The 19,766-nt window shown below is 39.5% G+C and overlaps 1 protein-coding gene across 1 annotated transcript in view; it reads right to left on the bottom strand.

Annotated features, from left to right (window-relative positions):
* Positions 1 to 344: 344 nt before the first annotated feature.
* The window catches only part of slc16a10 (solute carrier family 16 member 10), a 58,260-nt gene continuing 38,838 nt past the window's right edge, over positions 345 to 19,766 (bottom strand). Inside the window, exons 4-6 of the mRNA XM_059356488.1 lie at positions 11,244 to 11,387; positions 8,017 to 8,245; positions 345 to 4,546 (exon numbers count right to left, since the gene is read on the bottom strand). Of these exons, the coding sequence (XP_059212471.1) occupies positions 4,317 to 4,546; positions 8,017 to 8,245; positions 11,244 to 11,387 (603 nt within the window). The 3' untranslated portion in view covers positions 345 to 4,316. The remainder of the gene's footprint in view (positions 4,547 to 8,016; positions 8,246 to 11,243; positions 11,388 to 19,766) is intronic.

Below are 19,766 nucleotides of genomic sequence, written 5' to 3'. Positions count from 1 at the left end.
CAAATTATAATCATAAAAAAAGAAGTTCCTCTGAACTCTACCATTAAACATCTTACGTTTTCCTGTGAAGCATAAAATGATTACAACTTTCATTTTGTTGTGCAACTCTGTGTTGTAGAATGAATCATTGAACCTTGACTCCAGTTTATTGCAGTAGCTGACAACACTACTGTGGTAATATATATATTATATTATATATATATAACATTATATATATAATATAATGTTTGGCTGTTTGTAGCTTAGCTGACAGTCAAAAGTTGATGAAACTATTTTCTTTGCATGTGTACAAATAAAAGTGTGTGCAACACAGAGATATAAAGATAAATTAGGACTAGGTCACAAAATATGTAAACATCTTTTTTTTACTGTCTTGTAAATGCTTAAATCTGATTGTGTTTACATAAAATTACATTGCATACACTGTATTTCAGCACACATCTTGAAAAAGATAGGAAAGATAGGAAAAGTCATATTTTAGGAGTAGAGAGATAAGCATAAAACAAAACAATACATGGAGAGGAATTAAGACAAAATGAGGGGAAAAGAAGCAAAGATGCGCTTCTTGCAGCAAAGCTTTACAGTTGTAAATCTTTATCTGCAAAAACAAACTTCATATGCATATACAGACATTCTGAATAAAGCATGTGTTGTGATTAGATGCAAGTGGCAAAATAACAGAAAATTCACAATAAAATGCTATAACAATAAGGTATGAACTATGCAAAAAAGAAAAACAATCGTAAAATGAACTTTACTATAAACAGTCATGCATGTCATTAAAAAAAAGAAGAAAAGGTTTGAATTGAAAGGCAACAGATTTGATTTGTATTATCTTAAAAATATGTATTCAGGGAGGGGAAGATGTAAACGCAGTTGAAGTTTATCATACTTTAAAAAAGGCATTTGTGGTTCTGAGCAGCAAGCGCTTCATTAAAAAGCTTTGGAAAGCTAGATCATCTTCTAACACGCTGTCGTTTATTTGTGTTTCTCTGTTGGTCTCTCTGACGGAGGAGAGCTTTAACATTCACACCATCTGAGGTAGAGAGTGTCGTAGGCAACCTGCTCTCACAGGAATCCGTGAAATAGCCACGGAATCGCTTAACTCAAAATCCGTGAAATAGCCACGGAATCGATCAAATTTCCGTGAAACTGACACGGATTTGGCTACAATGCAAGTTAACGCCAGTCATATCCCGTGGCTATTCCATGGATATTTGTTCCTATTGGTTTGTTCCAAGTCACGTGACTTTCAAGGTCCCGGCGGTCAGAACAAAAAACATGGCGGACAGTTCTCTCATTTTTAGTGAAAAAAATCAATATTTTGACTTAGTTTCTGCATAAAAATGGATTTTGATCACATTTCTAGCGAGAAATATATGTTTTATTTTCTAAATATTCATAGTCATATTTTTCTGGCGAGATCTTCACCACAAAGTGATTATGTACATTCACAGAGTGAATATTTAGAAAATAAAACATATTTCTCGCTAGAAATGTGATCAAAATCCATTTTTATGCAGAAACTAAGTCAAAATATTGATTTTTCACTAAAAATGAGAGAACTGTCCGCCATGTTTTTTGTTCTGACCGCCGGGACCTTGAAAGTCACGTGACTTGGAACAAACCAATAGGAACAAATATCCATGGAATAGCCACGGGATATGACTGGCATTAACTAGCATTGTAGTGAAATCCGTGTCAGTTTCACGGAAATTTGATCGATTCCGTGGCTATTTCACGGATTCCTGTGAGAGCAGGTTGGTCGTAGGTCTGGAGGGGAAATGACGGACACACAGACATTCAGTGTTTTCATAAAGCAATCATCAGTCAGCAGAGACGGACTGACGTTCAGATGATTCACTGACTCTACCTGACATATGACAACAGGATTAACACTCTAAGTCACTTTCACTTCACTACATTTTGGTCTTCAGTAAATGAAATCAAGGCTTTAGGCAAATGCCCGTCAATCACAGCATGACATTCTGCACAAAAACTAAAAAATAAATACAATATGAAAAACATAAAACAAACAGCTTTCTATTAAAGGTTCATGAACTGGGCACAGAGTTAATAATTAACTTGACTTCACTAATGGTCACGTAGTCAGAGATGAGTCAACTCATGGCCTCACTCCAGTCCAGATAGTGGAGACGTTCAATGATAATACACTGTAGGTCAATGCATGAAAGGCTTTATGACTATATGCACCTGTATTTTCTGTTGTTTGGGTCCTATCTGTCCTTGTTTTATGACCTGGACCTGTTCAAACTTCCTTTTCTTTTCTTCACCAGGAAGCGTTTGAGATATTTCTACTAATAAACGAGATCAAACATCACACAGTGGAAGTATTGGACCAAATTACAGAGAAAAAACAAGTATTGCCACTGGTTGTTTTAAAGGAAATACTGCTTAATGTCAATACTACAGTCAATTAATAGACATATACACAATACAATGTCAATATGTTCCTTATGAGTCACTATTCAGGTTCATAACTGAAAGCTGGTGTACTTGTGCTGACTAAGACTTATTGTTACAGGAATAATAATAATAATAATATGTTCACAAGAGTCCAGGACCCTCCAGCAAATAATCTGACACATGAGCCCCAATAACACCACAGCTTGTTGAGTTTTTGTACAGATTATACAAAAAATATGAATTAATGTGCCGAGCCATTTGTAGTGGTGTTAAGATGATATTTATCTAAAGTGTCTCATCCAACTGGCATGAAGCTAGTAAGTTTATTATTCCTTTACAATCCTGACCAGGTTCCTCAGGCACACTTATATAACTTAAATAAAGTTAAATGACTTTATTTAATGCTCTATAGCAGGGGTGGGCAACCTGAGGCTCCGGGGCCACATGTGGCCCTTCAGGCCGTCTGACAGCAAAATTATAAGAAATGAAACAGTTATTTCTTTACATTTGAATGTTAATTTATCGTGTTTGGTGTGGGCCCAAAGCAATTTGTTTTCTTCAGTTGTAAAAATGTGTCACTTATATATGAAATTATTAAAATGTTTTAACATTTTAGTCAACTAAAATGCTTATGAAAGTCTATGGCCCAAAGCTTTAAACTATAAATATTGCCAACTTCAAGTTTAGTTTTGAGTTGCTGCATTCTGACAAAATCATATTAACAAAAGCTCATTATGACTATTAGTGATGCTGTTTGATCTTCATTGTAAGGCTGAAAATAAGGTCTGTGGCTGCATTACGACATGTTTTCTCTTTTTCTTCTTCTTTTGTTAATAAAGGTTGCCGACCCCTGCTTTATGGGGACCAAGGGCCCCATTCCTCCACACTCTGTGTATTGTGTTTGTATAAGTTAATAATTAATCATTTAATTGTGGTAGCTTAGTATAAACTGAAAAAAATTTAAGCCTTTAATGAAGATTTGACTTCGGGCCCCTGAGGCCCCCAGAGGGACATCAGCATTAATTGTAATAATGCAGATGTCATTTCAGTTTTTACTGTAGTGGTTTACCAGAACTATCAAATAAAATTACCACAAGCTATTAGTGACATGGTGAAGGTGGAGCCTTGGGGCCCCTGAGGGCCCCTGAGGGCCCCTGAGGGCCGTGGCTTGTTAGTAGTCCAGCCTGAGTACAGTCTGCTGTGTAAAAGAGGAGATTTCCTGGATCCAGCCTGAATCATTGTACTTAAAGCTGCTTCCCTTCAAGTATCTGAGCACCTTAATGATCCCAGAGAACACTAATAATGACTCTTATGTCCCTTTGAAATATTATAAACACATTACCTCCAGTTTATACACTTTTGGGTTTAAGACGCTGTCGATCCTTTGTGACGGGACACTGGAGACTATCTATCGAGATGGTTAAGGAGAAATCTTTAGCAGACCAGTTTGCAAAGCAAACACATTGACTGAAATCAATTCAAGTTATTTTCCCACAACTGGGTTCCTGTTCTGTATAATACAATAAGTGTTCATTTCCTGCCATATGTCTACATCTGAAAAACACACGGTGGAGATGAAAGTGATTGTAAAGGTGTTTCTGCTACCTGTTTTGGTGGAGACACTGGCTAAATGTGAATCAGCAGCTTTTAATAAGCACAGCATGTCTTCTTCCCTTGTGACAAATATGAAATGTGCAGTTTCTTAATTTTAAAGCTCAAGTTTTCCTGTTTAGATTAGTTCAGTCAAACCATCTAATGCATAGTTGGTACGGATCACATTCATGTTAACTTCAACCTCTGACTCTCTCTGATATGTTTCATCACTTTGGCATGTTGTCCTGCTGAAGGCCTCATTACAGTCTGTCTCTCAGAGTCTCAGTCTCCGTCTCTCAGAGGACAGACTCTCCCGTTCTGCTCTGAGCGTCTTCCAGAGCTTTCTCGTGCTCGATCATCTTCTGGGTGACGTCCTGCTCCTTGTTCAGCGCCTCCTCCTTCTCCTTCCTCCTGCGCCGGGCCTCCACCCAGGGGATCAGACACAGCACGGCTCCTCCGAAGATAGGAGGGATACCTGCCAGGTAGAAGGCCACGTCATAGCTGCCCAGCCGGTCCCTCAGGAAGCCTGGTGGGAGATAATAATTATAATAATTATATTAATAAACTTTATTTCTATAGCACTTTTCTTAACAAAGTTACAAAGTGCTTTACAGGCAAGAAATAAAAACATAGTGGAAGACAGAAAAAAATTACAATAAAACAACAAAGCAAAGTAAAGTGCAATGCAGACAAGTTGGAATCACAAATGTCAAAATATAGAAAGTGGCAGGAGCTGTTGGAGAAAACAACAACCAAGAGATTAGGTAGTTAAAAAGGCTTTGCGATAAAAGAAAGTTTTCAGTAGGGATTTAAAAGAGGCTAGTGATGTAGCCTGTCTGACCTCAAGGGGTAGAGAGTTCCAGAGACTCGGGGCCCTAACAGCAAATGCCCGGTCCCCCTACTGGGACCACCAGTAGAGCCCCATTAAAGATCTTAATGTACGCATTGGGACATAGGGGACCAGAAGATCAGAGATATAAATAGGCCATTTAGAGCTTTAAACGTGAGTAAAATAATTTTAAAATCAATTCTGAATAAAATGGGTAGCCAGTGCAAAGCTGCTAAAACTGGAGTTATGTGGTGGTATTTTTTGGTTCCTGTTAAAATTCGGGCAGCAGCGTTCTGCACCAGCTGGAGTTTGTGGAGGAGCTCTGACTGGTTCCAGTATTCAGTCCACTGCAGAGAGATGTTATGGTTCCAACCAGTCAGAGTTGATTTAAACCTCCTCATGGTGCAACACAGTAGAAACAGCTGCAGGGTGACACATGACCCACAGACACAACACTGGGACGGACCATAATAAACAGGGCTAGCGGTCTACTTTGGGGTTTATAGAGAGCAGGATCTCCATGGGCTCTACTGAGAATGATCCTATGGGATTTTTGTTTGGATCTGGAACATTGCAGAAAATAAGCTCTGTGGTGAACACATGTTTTTGATGCTTACAGGTTTTGTTCAGGAGGATAATCTTCACCAATGAACACCACTTTTATGATATCTCAAGCGTTAATGGAGTCAACAAAAGTAAAAAGCTAACTTTATGCTATAGGTCAGTGGTTCTCAAATGGGGGTACGCGTCCCCCTGGAGGTACGTGAAGGCATGTGATTTTAAAATATACATTTAAAAAGTAGCATCCATTCAAAAATCCTTTAAAAATAATTATTTAATAAATATTTTAGGAAAATATAAGTATAAGTTCATAAAATTAATTTTATATTCAGCAGGCTATTCAATTTAATCCCCCTAAAAACCCAGAGTCCCCCCATAGCAGGATGGTTCGACCCAACCTGTCAATCACCTGGCATCACCTGTCAATCACCTGGCATCACCTGTCAATCACCTGGCATCACCTGTCAATCACCTGAAAACTCAAAGATGGAGTCGTGGTTGAAGCGTAGCAGTTATAGTTTTAAATGGTTCTATGCTCACTGTTTTTACTACATTAGTTTGAATCACTACATTTACATCCATTTAGTCATGGATTATTAACATGTAAAATGTTTGAAATAGTTTTTTATTTTCAAATGTTTGAATTTTGTATGTGTTTATCAGTTCCAAAGTTTAATAAATCAGACACTGATGGCACAGCGCTCTGTTTTTAAGGCTTTTTTTTTCCAACCAAAAATGCTTTGCCGTGTTTATATTAGGGGGTACTTGGTTGAAAAAATATTTCACAGGTGGAACATCAGTGAAAAAAGGTTGAGATCCACTGATCTAGGGTCTGATGACTTGAACATCACAGCTGTTAGCTTCAGACGCTCTACGACAAGCTAACCAGACGTTTTGACAAGCTAGCGAACCCGTAGCCTAATAATAGTTTATTAACATAATTTACTATCTACAAAAGTTTACAGGAGCACTGAAAAAACACGACTAGAGGCTGTGAGGCGGACTAGTAAGAGAGTTCCCGTCCGTGTCCATCGTGAGGACGTTTAATGTCTGTGGTCTCATTTAGCCACTTGCTAGCAACCACCTTTTTAAGGACATGAAAAAAATTCACAAGTTTTTGCTAACATATATCGTACAACATCTCTTGAGCTTGTGTTAACCACAGACCTTATTTCAGGCATCTAACCGGAAACCCTTTTAAAATCCTCATTGACTTTGAGAGGTTAGACCCTAGGGTGCTAAAATGCTAACTGACTTCCTGGTTTAAGAACTCGTTCCTGTGGCGTCTTGAGTACAATCATGCTCAATCTTGCCTCTCATACACAGTTTTAACATGCAGTAACCTGTACAGAGAGCTGGAAATACCACCTTTATTTAACATGGATACTCTATAATGCAGATGGGGAGTGAGATATAGGATTTCACTGGAGTAAGACACAAATTAACTCTAGAACTTTAGAAATGTTCATGGCAAAGAACTGAGAGTGAAGGTGACCCAGAGGATTTGGATTGGACAGTAAACAAGTTAACATTAACATTAAGACTCTGTCTTCTCTTTTGCATGTTAACAGAGTCAAGTTTCCTTCCTCTATGAGGGGAAAGTCACACATTGTGTATCTCTGTTTCTCTTTCTGAGGAAAATGAATTCTTTGTCTTTTAGACGGTTCAAGCACTCTGCACATGAAGCTCACATGAGCTGTTTCACATTAACACATACTGATTGTTATCAACACAGTGCAGGCTAAGTCACTTCCTGCAGAACTGCATTTCTTATGGAACATGGAAACAACTGTGCATGGACTCAGCTGTCAGAGGACAGTATGTGCTTGTAATTTGCACCCTAAAAATTGAGGCATTACAAGGTGCCAACATAAACACATGGTGGTGCAAAAGAGCAGCGAATATGTCAGGATGACCTCCTTCTTTGTCTCTGCTCAGTGACTGAGAGCTTCACCGGGATGCTGCAGGAATGCATTTAGTCTGATGACAGGATTACAGGGCAGACGTCAAAAGGCCACTTGAGTTGAACAATTTCAGAAATGATAAAATTGGTTATTTCATTTGTGAGACTTGCTGTAAAAAATAACTGCACTGCAAAAAGGTGTTTAGTCTAAAAACAAGATAAAACAGTAAATCTGAGGGAAATGATCTTGCTGCATGGACAGATAATTTCTAGATTTCTAGATTTCTTAGATAAAGATTATTAAGTCTAGAAATAAGCATGTTGAATGCTTAAAATAAGAAAATAACTCTTAAAACAAGATAAATGATCTAACACTTCTAAATCTAAAGTTTTGTTTTTTTTATCTTGGTAAGAACCAAATAATCATCAGGTCACTCTGCTCGGGCCAGTTCATCACTGCTGGCAGCTTTACTTTATCTGGTTTAAGAGTTAATTTCTTATTATTAAGTGTTGAACATGCTTATTTCTAGATTTAATAATCTTAATTTAAGAAATCCTGTCAATTGAAATTATCTGTCCATGCAGCAAGATCATTTCCCTCAGATTTATCTTGTTTTTAGACCAGGGCTCCCTTGAAACAGAGGTTCTTAATCTCAATGGGATATTTCCTGGTTAAATAAAGGTTAAATAAATAAAAAATGACCTGCAATGGGAGGTCCCACAGTCATGGGCACGGACATCAGGCCCAGCAGGAAGCCGATGGCCTGGGACACGTCTTTGGACCCAACCAGCTCAAAAGCGATGGGCGCCATGATGCAGATGAAGCAGCCATCAAACAGCCCCATCAGCAGGCAGACGGCGATCAGCCCGCCAAAGATGTGGCACAGAGGGATCATCATGGACATGAGGCCGATGACCAGGAAGGACGCCACCTGGAGGACAGCAGAGGGACATTACATTACATTACATTACATGTCATTTAATGGGGACCACATTCACATGAGAACTCTGCTTCAACTTCAGCCTGTTTCATCTCATGCTTTCATCATTTTTATGCAATGCAATTCCATGTCAGGGTTCAGGCGGCTTAGCGAAAAAAAGGGGACACGCCGGACAAAAGCACCACATTTTTTCCACATGCTCTCTATGACCATAGGTTTCAATTTTTGTCATTTAAAGCTCTTGAGAATATCCCTAGATGATTATTTGATCAAATAGATGTGATCATTTTGGACATGTATTTATGTAATTTCCAACTCACTTCCTAAGCAGTCGAAAATATATGAATATAGGTCATATACAGTGCATGTATTCTGAAAAATGGATAACGTGCATACATTTAATTGATGAAGCTTAACTTTAATTATCTATTACATTTGCAACTACAAAGATGTGCGCAATCAAGGGCTTTAAATGATTCCTTGACCCAGAAAATGTATTTTTTGACACCAAGATTGATATTTTAAGTGGCTTGGAAGATATACTGGTTCTCATAGACTTTATATGGGTGCCATATCCGTTCCGGAATCTTGATGAAGTGGCTCCTACCAAAAATTGAAACCTATGGTGATAGAGAGCATGTGGAAAAAATGTGGTGCTTTTGTCCGGCGTGTCCCCTTTCTTCTCAAATCTGGTCCCAAGCCGCCTGACTATCAGTTTTCTTTCAAGTTTAAAGTTTTTCAGGGAAGCGTTTTATTATCACATGAGCTTCACATTATCATCTAAATCATGGGTCTCAAACTCGTGGCCCGCGGGCCAATTGTGGCCCTCGTGACGATATTTTGTGGCCCTCACCTTGATATGAAAGTTTTATATGAATGCACTTTACCGTGTTGTGTGTGGCAGGTCCCTTTATTGCACAAGCTGAAGCTTTGTTTCACTTGTTGCTATGACGACGTTTACAATATAACAATAATAATAACAATAATGGTAATTTTGTCTTTTTAAAATAATTTTGTGTCTTTTTTTGTAATTTGTGTCTTTTTTGGTAATTTTGTGTCTTTTCTTAGTAATTTTGTGACTTTTTTTGTAATTTGGTGTATTTTTTGGGTCATTTTGTGTCTTTTTTAAGTAATTTAGTGTTTTTTCAGTCATTTTGTGTCTTTTTTTGGTCATTTTTTGTCTTTTTTTTTGTAATTTTGTGTCTTTTTTTGGTCATTTTGATACTGCCTCCAGCAGCCCCCAGGTAATTTGAGTTTGAGACCCCTGATCTAAATGTTGACTCAGAGCTTTTTCATATAAATACTGGAGTCAAAGTCCAACTGAAATCCCATTTAGTCATCACTTTTTACAGTGAAAAATATTACCACTGAGCTTTTTATGCTGTAGCAGACAAACATTTAAATTTAATGTATAATAAAAAATAGCTTTCATAGGCTTCAAAAGAATGTTCATGAGCTAGTAAGGTATAAAACCACATCATATCTAAGTCTGTATTTATGATTACTGAATATTTACCCGGACAACTTTGTGACCTTTCAAAAATGAAAAATCCTGACTCAATATTTGTTTTCTGGAAGCTAAAAGATAGCCTGCTCATGGAAAAGGGATAAACCTTGTTCTCCATCGCAATGGTTAACAGGGAAGTCTTTCTACTTTAGAAAAGCTTTATAAAAGATAAGCTACACCACCAAAAACAAGCTGGACAAGTTTTGGAAAATCTGGAAGGTTTTCTGTAATTTCCTTGAGAAAAATGATACTGAAGTAGAGGCTGGAACGATGAGCTGAACTGAAGATTTATTTATCTTTTCATTTTATCTTGATTTAGTATTCACATTTAGAGCTTTACAGACATGTATATGTATCTGTGTGTGTGTGTGTGTGTGTGTGTGTGTGTGTGTGTGTGTGTGTGTGTGTGTAGATGTATGCATGTATTTATTTATTTACTTGTTTTTCATTTATTCAGCTTTCTTTATCATGATTTTGTTTTGTGGTTATAATTCCTTTTTTTCTTTTCCTTTTTCCTTCCAGTTATTTATCTATTAATTTTATTTTCATCATCATTATTGTTGTTTTCGGTAACACTTTACAATAACCAACTAAATTATGTTTATAGATGATTTATAAACAAATTATTAACCATTTACAAAGTGCTATACATATTTAATCTTTAAATGTTTTCAACCAATTTCTTAAAGGTATATGAATCATTTCAAAATCATTAACATACTTAATATGGTGTTAAAATGTTATAATAAGTGCAATTAAAACTATTAATAAACTATTAATTATAATTTATTGGTTTGTTAATGGTAAAGTAATTATAAACTTACATTAATATACCATCTATTTGCCATTCATAAATTATTTAGTTATTTAAAGATTAATACATTATGTATTTACCATTCTAAATGGCCTATATACGGTTTATAAATGATGATAAAACATTAATAAACTATCTGTTTACCATTTATAAATGATGGTTGTTGTAAAGTGTTACCTTGTTTTCTTGTATGTGCCTTCTTGTTCTACACTGTAAAAAAAATCTGTTTAATTTACGGTAAAATACCGGCAGCTGTGGTTGCCAGAACTTCACCGTAAAAATTACAGTGAGTTTTCTACTGTAAATTTAAATGTAAATATCAGCATTCCTGTTATTTTTAGGGTAATTGTGTCATTCATTCACACATCATGGTATTTCTCCATAAATTTTGCATGAAAATGTTATATTTTTACAGCAAAACTGTGTGTTTCTTCCACTTTATGGCAGAAAAAAGTAAAAGTTTTGTGCTATTCTTTGATTTGATTTTGATTAATTAAAATGTCTAATATGGTGATATACAATTTTTTATTTTACGCCCTATTTCTGATGTATTTGACAGTGTTTTACTGTTATTTCTACAAAGATTTTTAACAGTGTATGTTGTTCACCATTTGTAAATGAACAAAATGTGAAAAAAATATATGTTTAATTTTTTTTTTTAAACCCACCTGCAGGTAGACCTTGTTGACCCCGTTAACGTAGTCGGCCACTCTGCCGAAGATGAGGCGTCCCACGCCGGACGTGATGCCGATGCACATCAGCAGAACTTCTTTATTGGCGTCTTTTCCGAAACGCTCCTCCACGTGTTTCATCTGGGGACGAGTAAGGAAACAGATGAACACAGCTGCCTGGTGGCTTTAATCCAGAGAAACTCTCAGAGAAAGAATGTTAAAAATGCAGAAGAGGAAAGCAGGAGTTGAGATTACGTCAGCTGTATTTGTTTAAGGAGTCTCACTGAAAGTTCACGAGAGAAACCTCACATCTGTCAGAGCTGACTGTTTATATAACTATAACTATAACAGAGATGAGTCTGACAGCTGTCTGGTTTAGTAAATTGCATCGAGTGGTTTAGTTTAGTCTCGCAGTAGCAGGAGGACCAGACAGTTTCACAATCTGCTGGAGTGTTTTTTCTGTTTTGAAGGGAGAAACAAGCTTTGAGTGGCAACATTAATCCTTTGTGAAATAGAGTTACACTGTAAAAAATGTCTGTAGATTTTACAGTGAAAAACTGCTAAACCATGACAGTAAAAGACGTAAAATGATAAATGGGTTAATTCAGTTTCAGTAACAATGAAACACCGTAAATGCATATATCAGCCAAAACAGTAATTTTTTAACATTTTAAATACATTAGTCCACTGTAAAATACACTGGCACCGTGTTTGTAGCAAAAATATACTGTAATATATATACAAGCCATCATTTTTGCATTTATATTTTGTAAAAAATACTTTTTCTAACTGTTACATGTACTAAACACAATATACTGTAATATTTAATGGTAAAATCTTTAATTCATGCTGCATTTATAAAGTATTTTCTTGTCAATCATTTTACCGTAATATTAGAAAAAGTTGCACCGTATTTATTACGGTAAAGTTCTGGCAACCACAGCTGTCGGTTATTTAACATAAAAACAACAGTTTTTTTTGTTTTTTTTTTACAGTGTAGGGTTAAATGAATACAGGTTCATTCAATTTAATTGATAAAGCTAAATGTCACAAATCACAGGAGCTTTAACACAGGTCTGTAACTTGCAGATGATTTACAAGATATATTATAAAGGAAAGTTAAAAGTAAATAATATTTATGTAAAAACTAAATAGCAGGGGCCTGATACTGATCTCTGAGGGACACCTTCATCAGTCAGCTGGACACAACAGTCTAAAATTCAACAATATGATTTGAGCCAACTATTAGCAGAATCATCAAACAATGAAAAGCCACTTTAACAGCATTTTGATTAACTGTATCAAAAGCTGTGTTGCTTTTTTATCAGCTGGGTTAATGATGTCATCCACAAAAGTTTATCAAGTATTTCCCCCACAGCTGTGTTTCTCATTGTATACAGACTGTTCATGCTGAGGACATGATGCTTTATTTGAATGGGATGCTCTTTTTTTTTGCATCCTTTTGGCAGAAAGAACAAGTTGCATGTGCATGTGAGATTTTGAAGTGCACATTTTCAGGCACAATTTGTTGTAGCTACCACGTCAGCACACTTATCAAACTCTTAACATTCCTCTTTTTGTTTCATTTTTGCTGCCAGTGAATGTTTGATTCCACTCAACGTTGTTAGGAAATCAGCCCAGATGCTCTTTTTCCAAATGAGCTACTGTATGTGAACAACAAAGCAGCAGATCCCCTTCAGCTGCTTCTACCTCCAGGCAGAAAGCAGCCGTCCATCCGTCCTGCAGGTCAAACATCCTTCTAGAAACCTCCAGATGACTTAATGTCTTTGTCAATTAGCCACAACAGCCCGCTTTGTGTTTGTGAGTCCTGCTGCTGGGAGTTAGGGGGTTCCCACATCCCAAAAGCACTGCTGCAGGTAGAACAACTCAAGGCTCACTGTGTGTCTGTGTGTGTGTGCACTACTGTTATACTGTGGATTTCTTCTTCTTCCTCTTCCGGACGCAATTTCGTCCCGCTACTAGTCCTACAACTTGAAGAGTTGCAGGACAAATTATATATCAAAACGTGCGGTTTGATCGGGATTGGTTTGCTATTACTTTTCTTGACAGAATACGAATTTTTCACGACGTAAGTCACGAAAAACTGCCCAAAATTTTGCATTGAAATAAATGGGACGGCCGACAAAAATGAGCGAAAAAGAACAATAATTGGAGATTTTTAAACGTCTACTTCTCCGGCATAATTTCACCTAGAGACTCCATTTAAACTTTAAACAGTAGACACAAGTCTTGTGTATCGGTGTATTAATCCACGTTTCGATAGGTCATATAGTTTTTTATCAATCCCTGTTCAATGACCATGATCATTTTTGGAGAAATTCTGAGATTATAATGGGTGTGTATTGCACGGAATGTTCGTGTCACAGTGTGTGACATCATCGCCAGAGTGTAGAGGGAGAGGTAAAACTGTCAAAAAATACATTTTAAAACTGCGCTCCAGACCGCAAATTCCACTCTACAGAAATAATTTATACATAGAAACGTAGGAAAATTAGTCTTCTCCCTCACAATCCTCTGGTAAAGCTGTCAGAGTTATAGTTTGGGCGTAGGACGCACAGATGATCCACCAACACCACCAACAGCCTCATTGGCTCCCATATTAAAAACGCAGGAAGATTTCGGAAAAAGGGGGATGGAACAGTTTTTTTAGATCGCTCTAACAAAGCTATTTTTTCATTTTTCTGAAAAAAAAACCATATGTAGACGTTCAGGAAGAACTCAGGACGCTCAAAGTGAAGTCGGATCAATGATAGGTATTATGGTTTTGCCAAAAATGCTTTCTGTTCGAGGCCAGAAATTCCAGCCTCTCTGCCTCTGCTGTCACTGTGCCAGAACAGGTGCCAGTTAATTCTGTTGATTGTTTTGATCTTTGATGTGATTACAGTTACAGATACACACACATGCACGTAAGCACGCACACTCCTCACACATGCATACACATGCATACACATGCTTCAAACACACACACACACACATTTTGAGGTTAAAGGGCATAGTTTGAAATCTCTGAAGAATCTCATCATAGTGTACACACACCGGCAGTAGCCCCCGTGGCCCTTTCAGAATTTCCCCAGAGGAAATTTTCTAGTTTGTGATATTGTCTGGTGCTAGTCAAGTGGGTAAGTGGCAAGGAAAACACACACATACAAACAAAAAGGCACGTAACCCCGGATGAGAATCATCTGGTCAGTCCTACTGTATCGATGAGACAGACGCTGATTACTGGACAGACAGAAGGAAGCGATCTATAAACCTGGTCCTCTATCATAGTGAACCCAGCTGGATGCATGACGCAGAGAAAGGAAGACTTTCCCTATTGAACTCTCTGACTCATTCACACGCTGCATCAATAATGTCTGTTATGTATTCGAGGCTTCCTGCGAGGTTGCAGCATAGTGCCGTGTCTGCTGTTGACTCATTATAGATATAAAGCCAGAGAACCTGAGGGGGACCTGGCTCCTCCAGCAGGTTACATGGCTCTAGTGATCTTACAGCCTGCAGCAGGTCACTGTTTATCTTTGGCATTTAAATTAATTCATCCAACAAACACTACTGTCATCCCATATAACTGTCAACAGAAACACCGGGTCATTCTAATTAAACTGATTGAGCTCTGTTGCTTGATGGGGCTGCATCAGGATGACTGTTTGCTTTTGGTGTGTGTGTGTGTGTGTGTGTGTGTGTGTGTGTGTGTGTGTGTGTTCTTGTTCTTCCTACATTGTGAGGACCAGAACACGTTTTTAACCAACAGAGTGAGGGCATTTTTGCAAAGTGAGGACATTTCGGCCGGTCCTCACTTCTTTAAAGGCTTTTTTGAGATTTCAGACTTTGTTTTAAGGGTTAAAGGTTACATGATAATGATAATTAACTGAAACTGTATTGTGTGGTTACAAAACTAAAATTACAGTGAAAATGTCCTTCGTTTTTGTCTTTTTTTCATACATAATGAAGATGGATCAGTCAAAGGAAATAAAGGCAAAATTTACTGTGACCTCTTTTAATCTCCCACCCAACAAATACCCATTACAAAAACAGTTTGAATGCTTTATTCTGTGATGGTTTTGGTTTTTTAATGGGATTTGTCAACAAATCCCATTAAAAAACCAATAAAAAAACCAAACTCCACAATGTGCCTTCTCACAGCACAGGCGTTATTGATAACATTAACAATGGGATTTCCTTTAGATTTGACCAAATGGAGTCGAGAAACACTTGTGCTTCTTCTGCTTTGACAAAAATAGTGGAATTTACATGACATGCTCATTCAGTTAAACACAAATAAGACTAAATTAGAAAACGGCACATCACTAATACACTCTTTAAAGCTGCTTTTACAGTGTGTTTTGGGGTGAGTTTTCCCAGTCAGAGCCCTGCGGTGCACCAACCCACCGCTCTCTGCTGTTTAATGGTCATTAAACATCCACACACCACAGCCCTGCAGGTGCTCCTCATTAAACACACTCAAACAAGCAGATTTTAAACAGAGGCAGCTTTCTAAAGATGTGAATCCGTCATGATTCAAGAAAGAAAGGACATGCATTATGCACACTGCAAAAAAGATGTGACTAAAAACAAGATAGAAACAGTAAATCTGAGGGAAATGATCTTGCTGCATGGACAGATAATTTACCTTGACAAGATTTATTAAATTAAGATTATTAAATTTAGAAATAAGCATTAAAATAAGAATAAGAATAAGAAAGAAGAAAACTTATAAATAACTTTAATAATCTTAATTTAAGAAATCTTGTCAAGGTAAATTATCTGTCCATGCAGCAAGTTCATTTCCCTCAGATTTACTGTTTTATCTTGTTTTCAGACACCTTTTTTGCAGTGCAGCTGGTTGATACATTCAGACTTTCACATGTTCTTTTTGCACAGTAAGCAGAGAAACACTACCACACCTTTATCAGCCCACGCACAGAGCAAACACGGTCGTACCTGAAGGCCAACGTCTTTTTTTCAAATCAGCAATACTTGGAAAAGTGTGTGCATTGGACTTTACACCTGACAGTCTTCAGATATGCACAGCTTGATTAGGAAGGAGGAAAAACAAACATGGAAGGTTGCTGCATGCAGCACTTTATGCTAAGAAGGTTTTCAGGGCCTGATAAAACTCTCTTCTTGAAAAGCTGAACAATATGTTGTTTGAGCCACGATTTCTCTTCCTTCTTCCCCTGCAGGGTTACAGGATAGGGGTCGGCTTTAACCCAGAACAACCCAGACACAGTTATCCTTAAAGGAACATTATGGAGGATATACCACAGACCAAGGCCGGGTGCCGGGGCTATAAGGCCGGGTGCCGGGGCTATAAGGCCGGGTGCCGGGGCTATAAGGCCGGGTGCCGGGGCTATAAGGCCGGGTGCCGGGGCTATAAGGCCGGGTGCTGGGGCTATAAGGCCAGGTGCCGGGGCTATAAGGCCGGGTGCCGGGGCTATAAGACCGGGTGCCGGGGCTATAAGGCCAGCTGCTGGGGCTATAAGGCCGGGTGCTGGGGCTATAAGGCCGGGTGCCGGGGCTATAAGACCGGGTGCCGGGGCTATAAGGCCGGGTGCTGGGGCTATAAGGCCGGGTGCTGGGGCTATAAGGCCGGGTGCCGGGGCTATAAGGCCTGGTGCTGGGGCTATAAGGCCGGGTGCTGGGGCTATAAGGCCGGGTGCTGGGGCTATAAGGCCGGGTGCCGGGGCTATAAGACCGGGTGCCGGGGCTATAAGGCCGGGTGCTGGGGATATAAGGCCGGGTGCCGGGGCTATAAGGCCGGGTGCTGGGGATATAAGGCCGGGTGCTGGGGCTATAAGGCCGGGTGCTGGGCTATAAGGCCGGGTGCTGGGGCTATAAGGCCGGCTGCTGGGGCTATAAGGCCGGGTGCTGGGCTATAAGGCCGGGTGCTGGGGCTATAAGGCCGGGTGCTGGGGCTATAAGGCCGGGTGCTGGGGCTATAAGACCGGGTGCCGGGGCTATAAGGCCGGGTGCTGGGGATATAAGGCCGGGTGCCGGGGCTATAAGGCCGGGTGCTGGGGATATAAGGCCGGGTGCTGGGGCTATAAGGCCGGGTGCTGGGCTATAAGGCCGGGTGCTGGGGCTATAAGGCCGGCTGCTGGGGCTATAAGGCCGGGTGCTGGGCTATAAGGCCGGGTGCTGGGGCTATAAGGCCGGGTGCTGGAGCTATAAGGCCGGGTGCTGGGCTATAAGGCCGGGTGCTGGGGCTATAAGGCCGGGTGCTGGGCTATAAGGCCGGGTGCTGGGGCTGTAAGGCCGGGTGCTGGGCTATAAGGCCAGGTGCTGGGGCTATAAGGCCGGGTGCTGGGGCTATAAGGCCGGGTGCTGGGGCTATAAGGCCGGGTGCTGGGCTATAAGGCCGGGTGCTGGGGCTATAAGGCCGGGTGCCGGGGCTATAAGGCCGGGTGCTGGGGCTATAAGGCCGGGTGCTGGGGCTATAAGGCCGGGTGCTGGGGCTATAAGGCCGGGTGCTGGGGCTATAAGGCCGGGGAGGCGCTGCTGCCCCTGTGGTGTCCCAGTCTGAGTAGCAGAAACAGGAGAAGTGTCGGGAAAACATTTGCCCGAGACCGGCTGATCTCCCTCCAATAACAGAGTCATCTTGGCCAAATAAACATCTCCCCCTGATCTACCACCTCCCCGCGCTGCTCTCCAGCCTCACGACAAGATGTTTTCTCCAATATCGTTTTTCCATCTCATAGCCGAAATAAAGGGAGATTCAGGGAAAGTGACGTCTGTTTACAGAACGGGGTCTGACTGAAATGAGAGCTGCAGATTGAATCTTCCTCTTTTTTGGTTCCTTTGATCAGGACCACACAGCTGAAGGATCTGATGTGGACTCATGCTGCTGTGAGTGTCTACGGACCATTGAATATTATGTTGACATTTTCAAAATGAAAACTTTTAAAGGGTAGGTTCACCCAAATACAAAATCACTTGCCTAGGTATCTTGACATTTTTGCAGTTATTGAGATATTCTGCAAAACACCGGCCTAATTGTCTTACTAAAAGATCACAGAAATAATATTTGTGAGGTATTCTTTAGGTTTAATTAGACAAATGAATACATACATGGCTTATAAAAATAAGAACATGGGTCTGCTGCTGTATTGTTCCTGCATAATAGGTTGTTCTAACGCAGCTATTCTCAACCTTGGGGTCGGGACCCCAATTGGGGTCGCGAGATGATTTCTGGGGGTCGCCAAATCATTTTGGAAGTCAGCTCTGTCTCCACTGTGTTAAAGTGTTCATGTGTTAATGTGTTTTAGTCTTTTTTGGTCAAAGTGTGTCTTTTTTGGTCATTTTGTGTCTTTTTTGTCATTTTGTGTCTTTTTTGTCATTTTGTGTCTTTTTTGGTCATTTTGTGTCTTTTTTTGGTCATTTAGTTTCTGTTTTGGGCCATTTTGTGTCTTTTTTGTCATTTTGTGTTTTGTTTTTTTGTCATTTTGTGTCTTTTTCTGTCATTTGGTGTCTTTTTTTGTCATTTTGTGTCTTTTTTTTGTCATTTTGTGTCTTTTTTGGTCACTTTGTTTCCTTTTTTGGTCATTTTGTGTCTTTTTTGGTCATTTTGTTTCTTTTTTGGGCCATTTTGTGTCTTTTTTTTGGTCATTTTGTGTCTTTTTTGGTCAATTTGTGTCTTTTTGTGGTCATTTTTTGTCATTTTGTGGTCAATTTGCATGTTAAATTGGGGGTTACGACTCAAAAAGGTTGAGAACTACTGTTCTAACGGACTGAGACCATACTACATGCTCACTGTTCATGTTTACTTCAGGTACTCTCCGTAGCGTAGCATGGCTGCCTGCCTGGAGGCCTCTGGCTGGTTTACACTTCCCTTCCTCTGACCTTTCACATTAATAAATCTCATGTTGCTGGAATGTGTTTTGATATCTGTGTTGTTGAAGCTCCCTCGTTGACCTTATTCCTCCCTCGTCCCAAACATGGGATTAGGATGCTGGGAAATCACACCATGGAAGCCCTCTGTTGGCGTTTATGTGCTGTTATTGGTCATCAGTGTGACCTTTGACCCAGAGAGTGGGGTGATGATACCCAGCAGCAAAAACAACACATAAATACAGAAAGCTACCAGGTGAACATAAGGCACAAAGTGAGGATCATTATTATTATTTGATTTTGTTAAACTAGCCGCTTTCTAAGAGTTTTGATGACTCTGCTTCATAAACTATATAAATGATGGACGTAGTCACAGTGAGGTCACCCATTGGTTTGTGGTTAGAAGCATCAAGATCAGTGTTAAGGCTGTCTCCATCTTTGATTTTTGAAACCAGGAGAGGCCATATTTGGACTGTGGAGGAGCGAGCAGTGGACTTATGGGTTCACTAAAGATAAACTGTGAAACTGACACAGATTTGGCTACAATGCAAGTTAATGACAGTCATATCCCGTGGCTATTCCATGGATATTTGTTCCTATTGGTTTGTTCCAAGTCACGTGACTTTCAAGGTCCCGGCGGTCAGAACAAAAAACATGGCGGACAGTTCTCTC

The sequence above is a fragment of the Centropristis striata genome, chromosome 18, assembly GCF_030273125.1.
Source record: "Centropristis striata isolate RG_2023a ecotype Rhode Island chromosome 18, C.striata_1.0, whole genome shotgun sequence".
NCBI classification, from domain to species: Eukaryota; Metazoa; Chordata; class Actinopteri; order Perciformes; family Serranidae; genus Centropristis; species Centropristis striata.
This window is presented reverse-complemented; position numbering and strand designations above follow the sequence as displayed.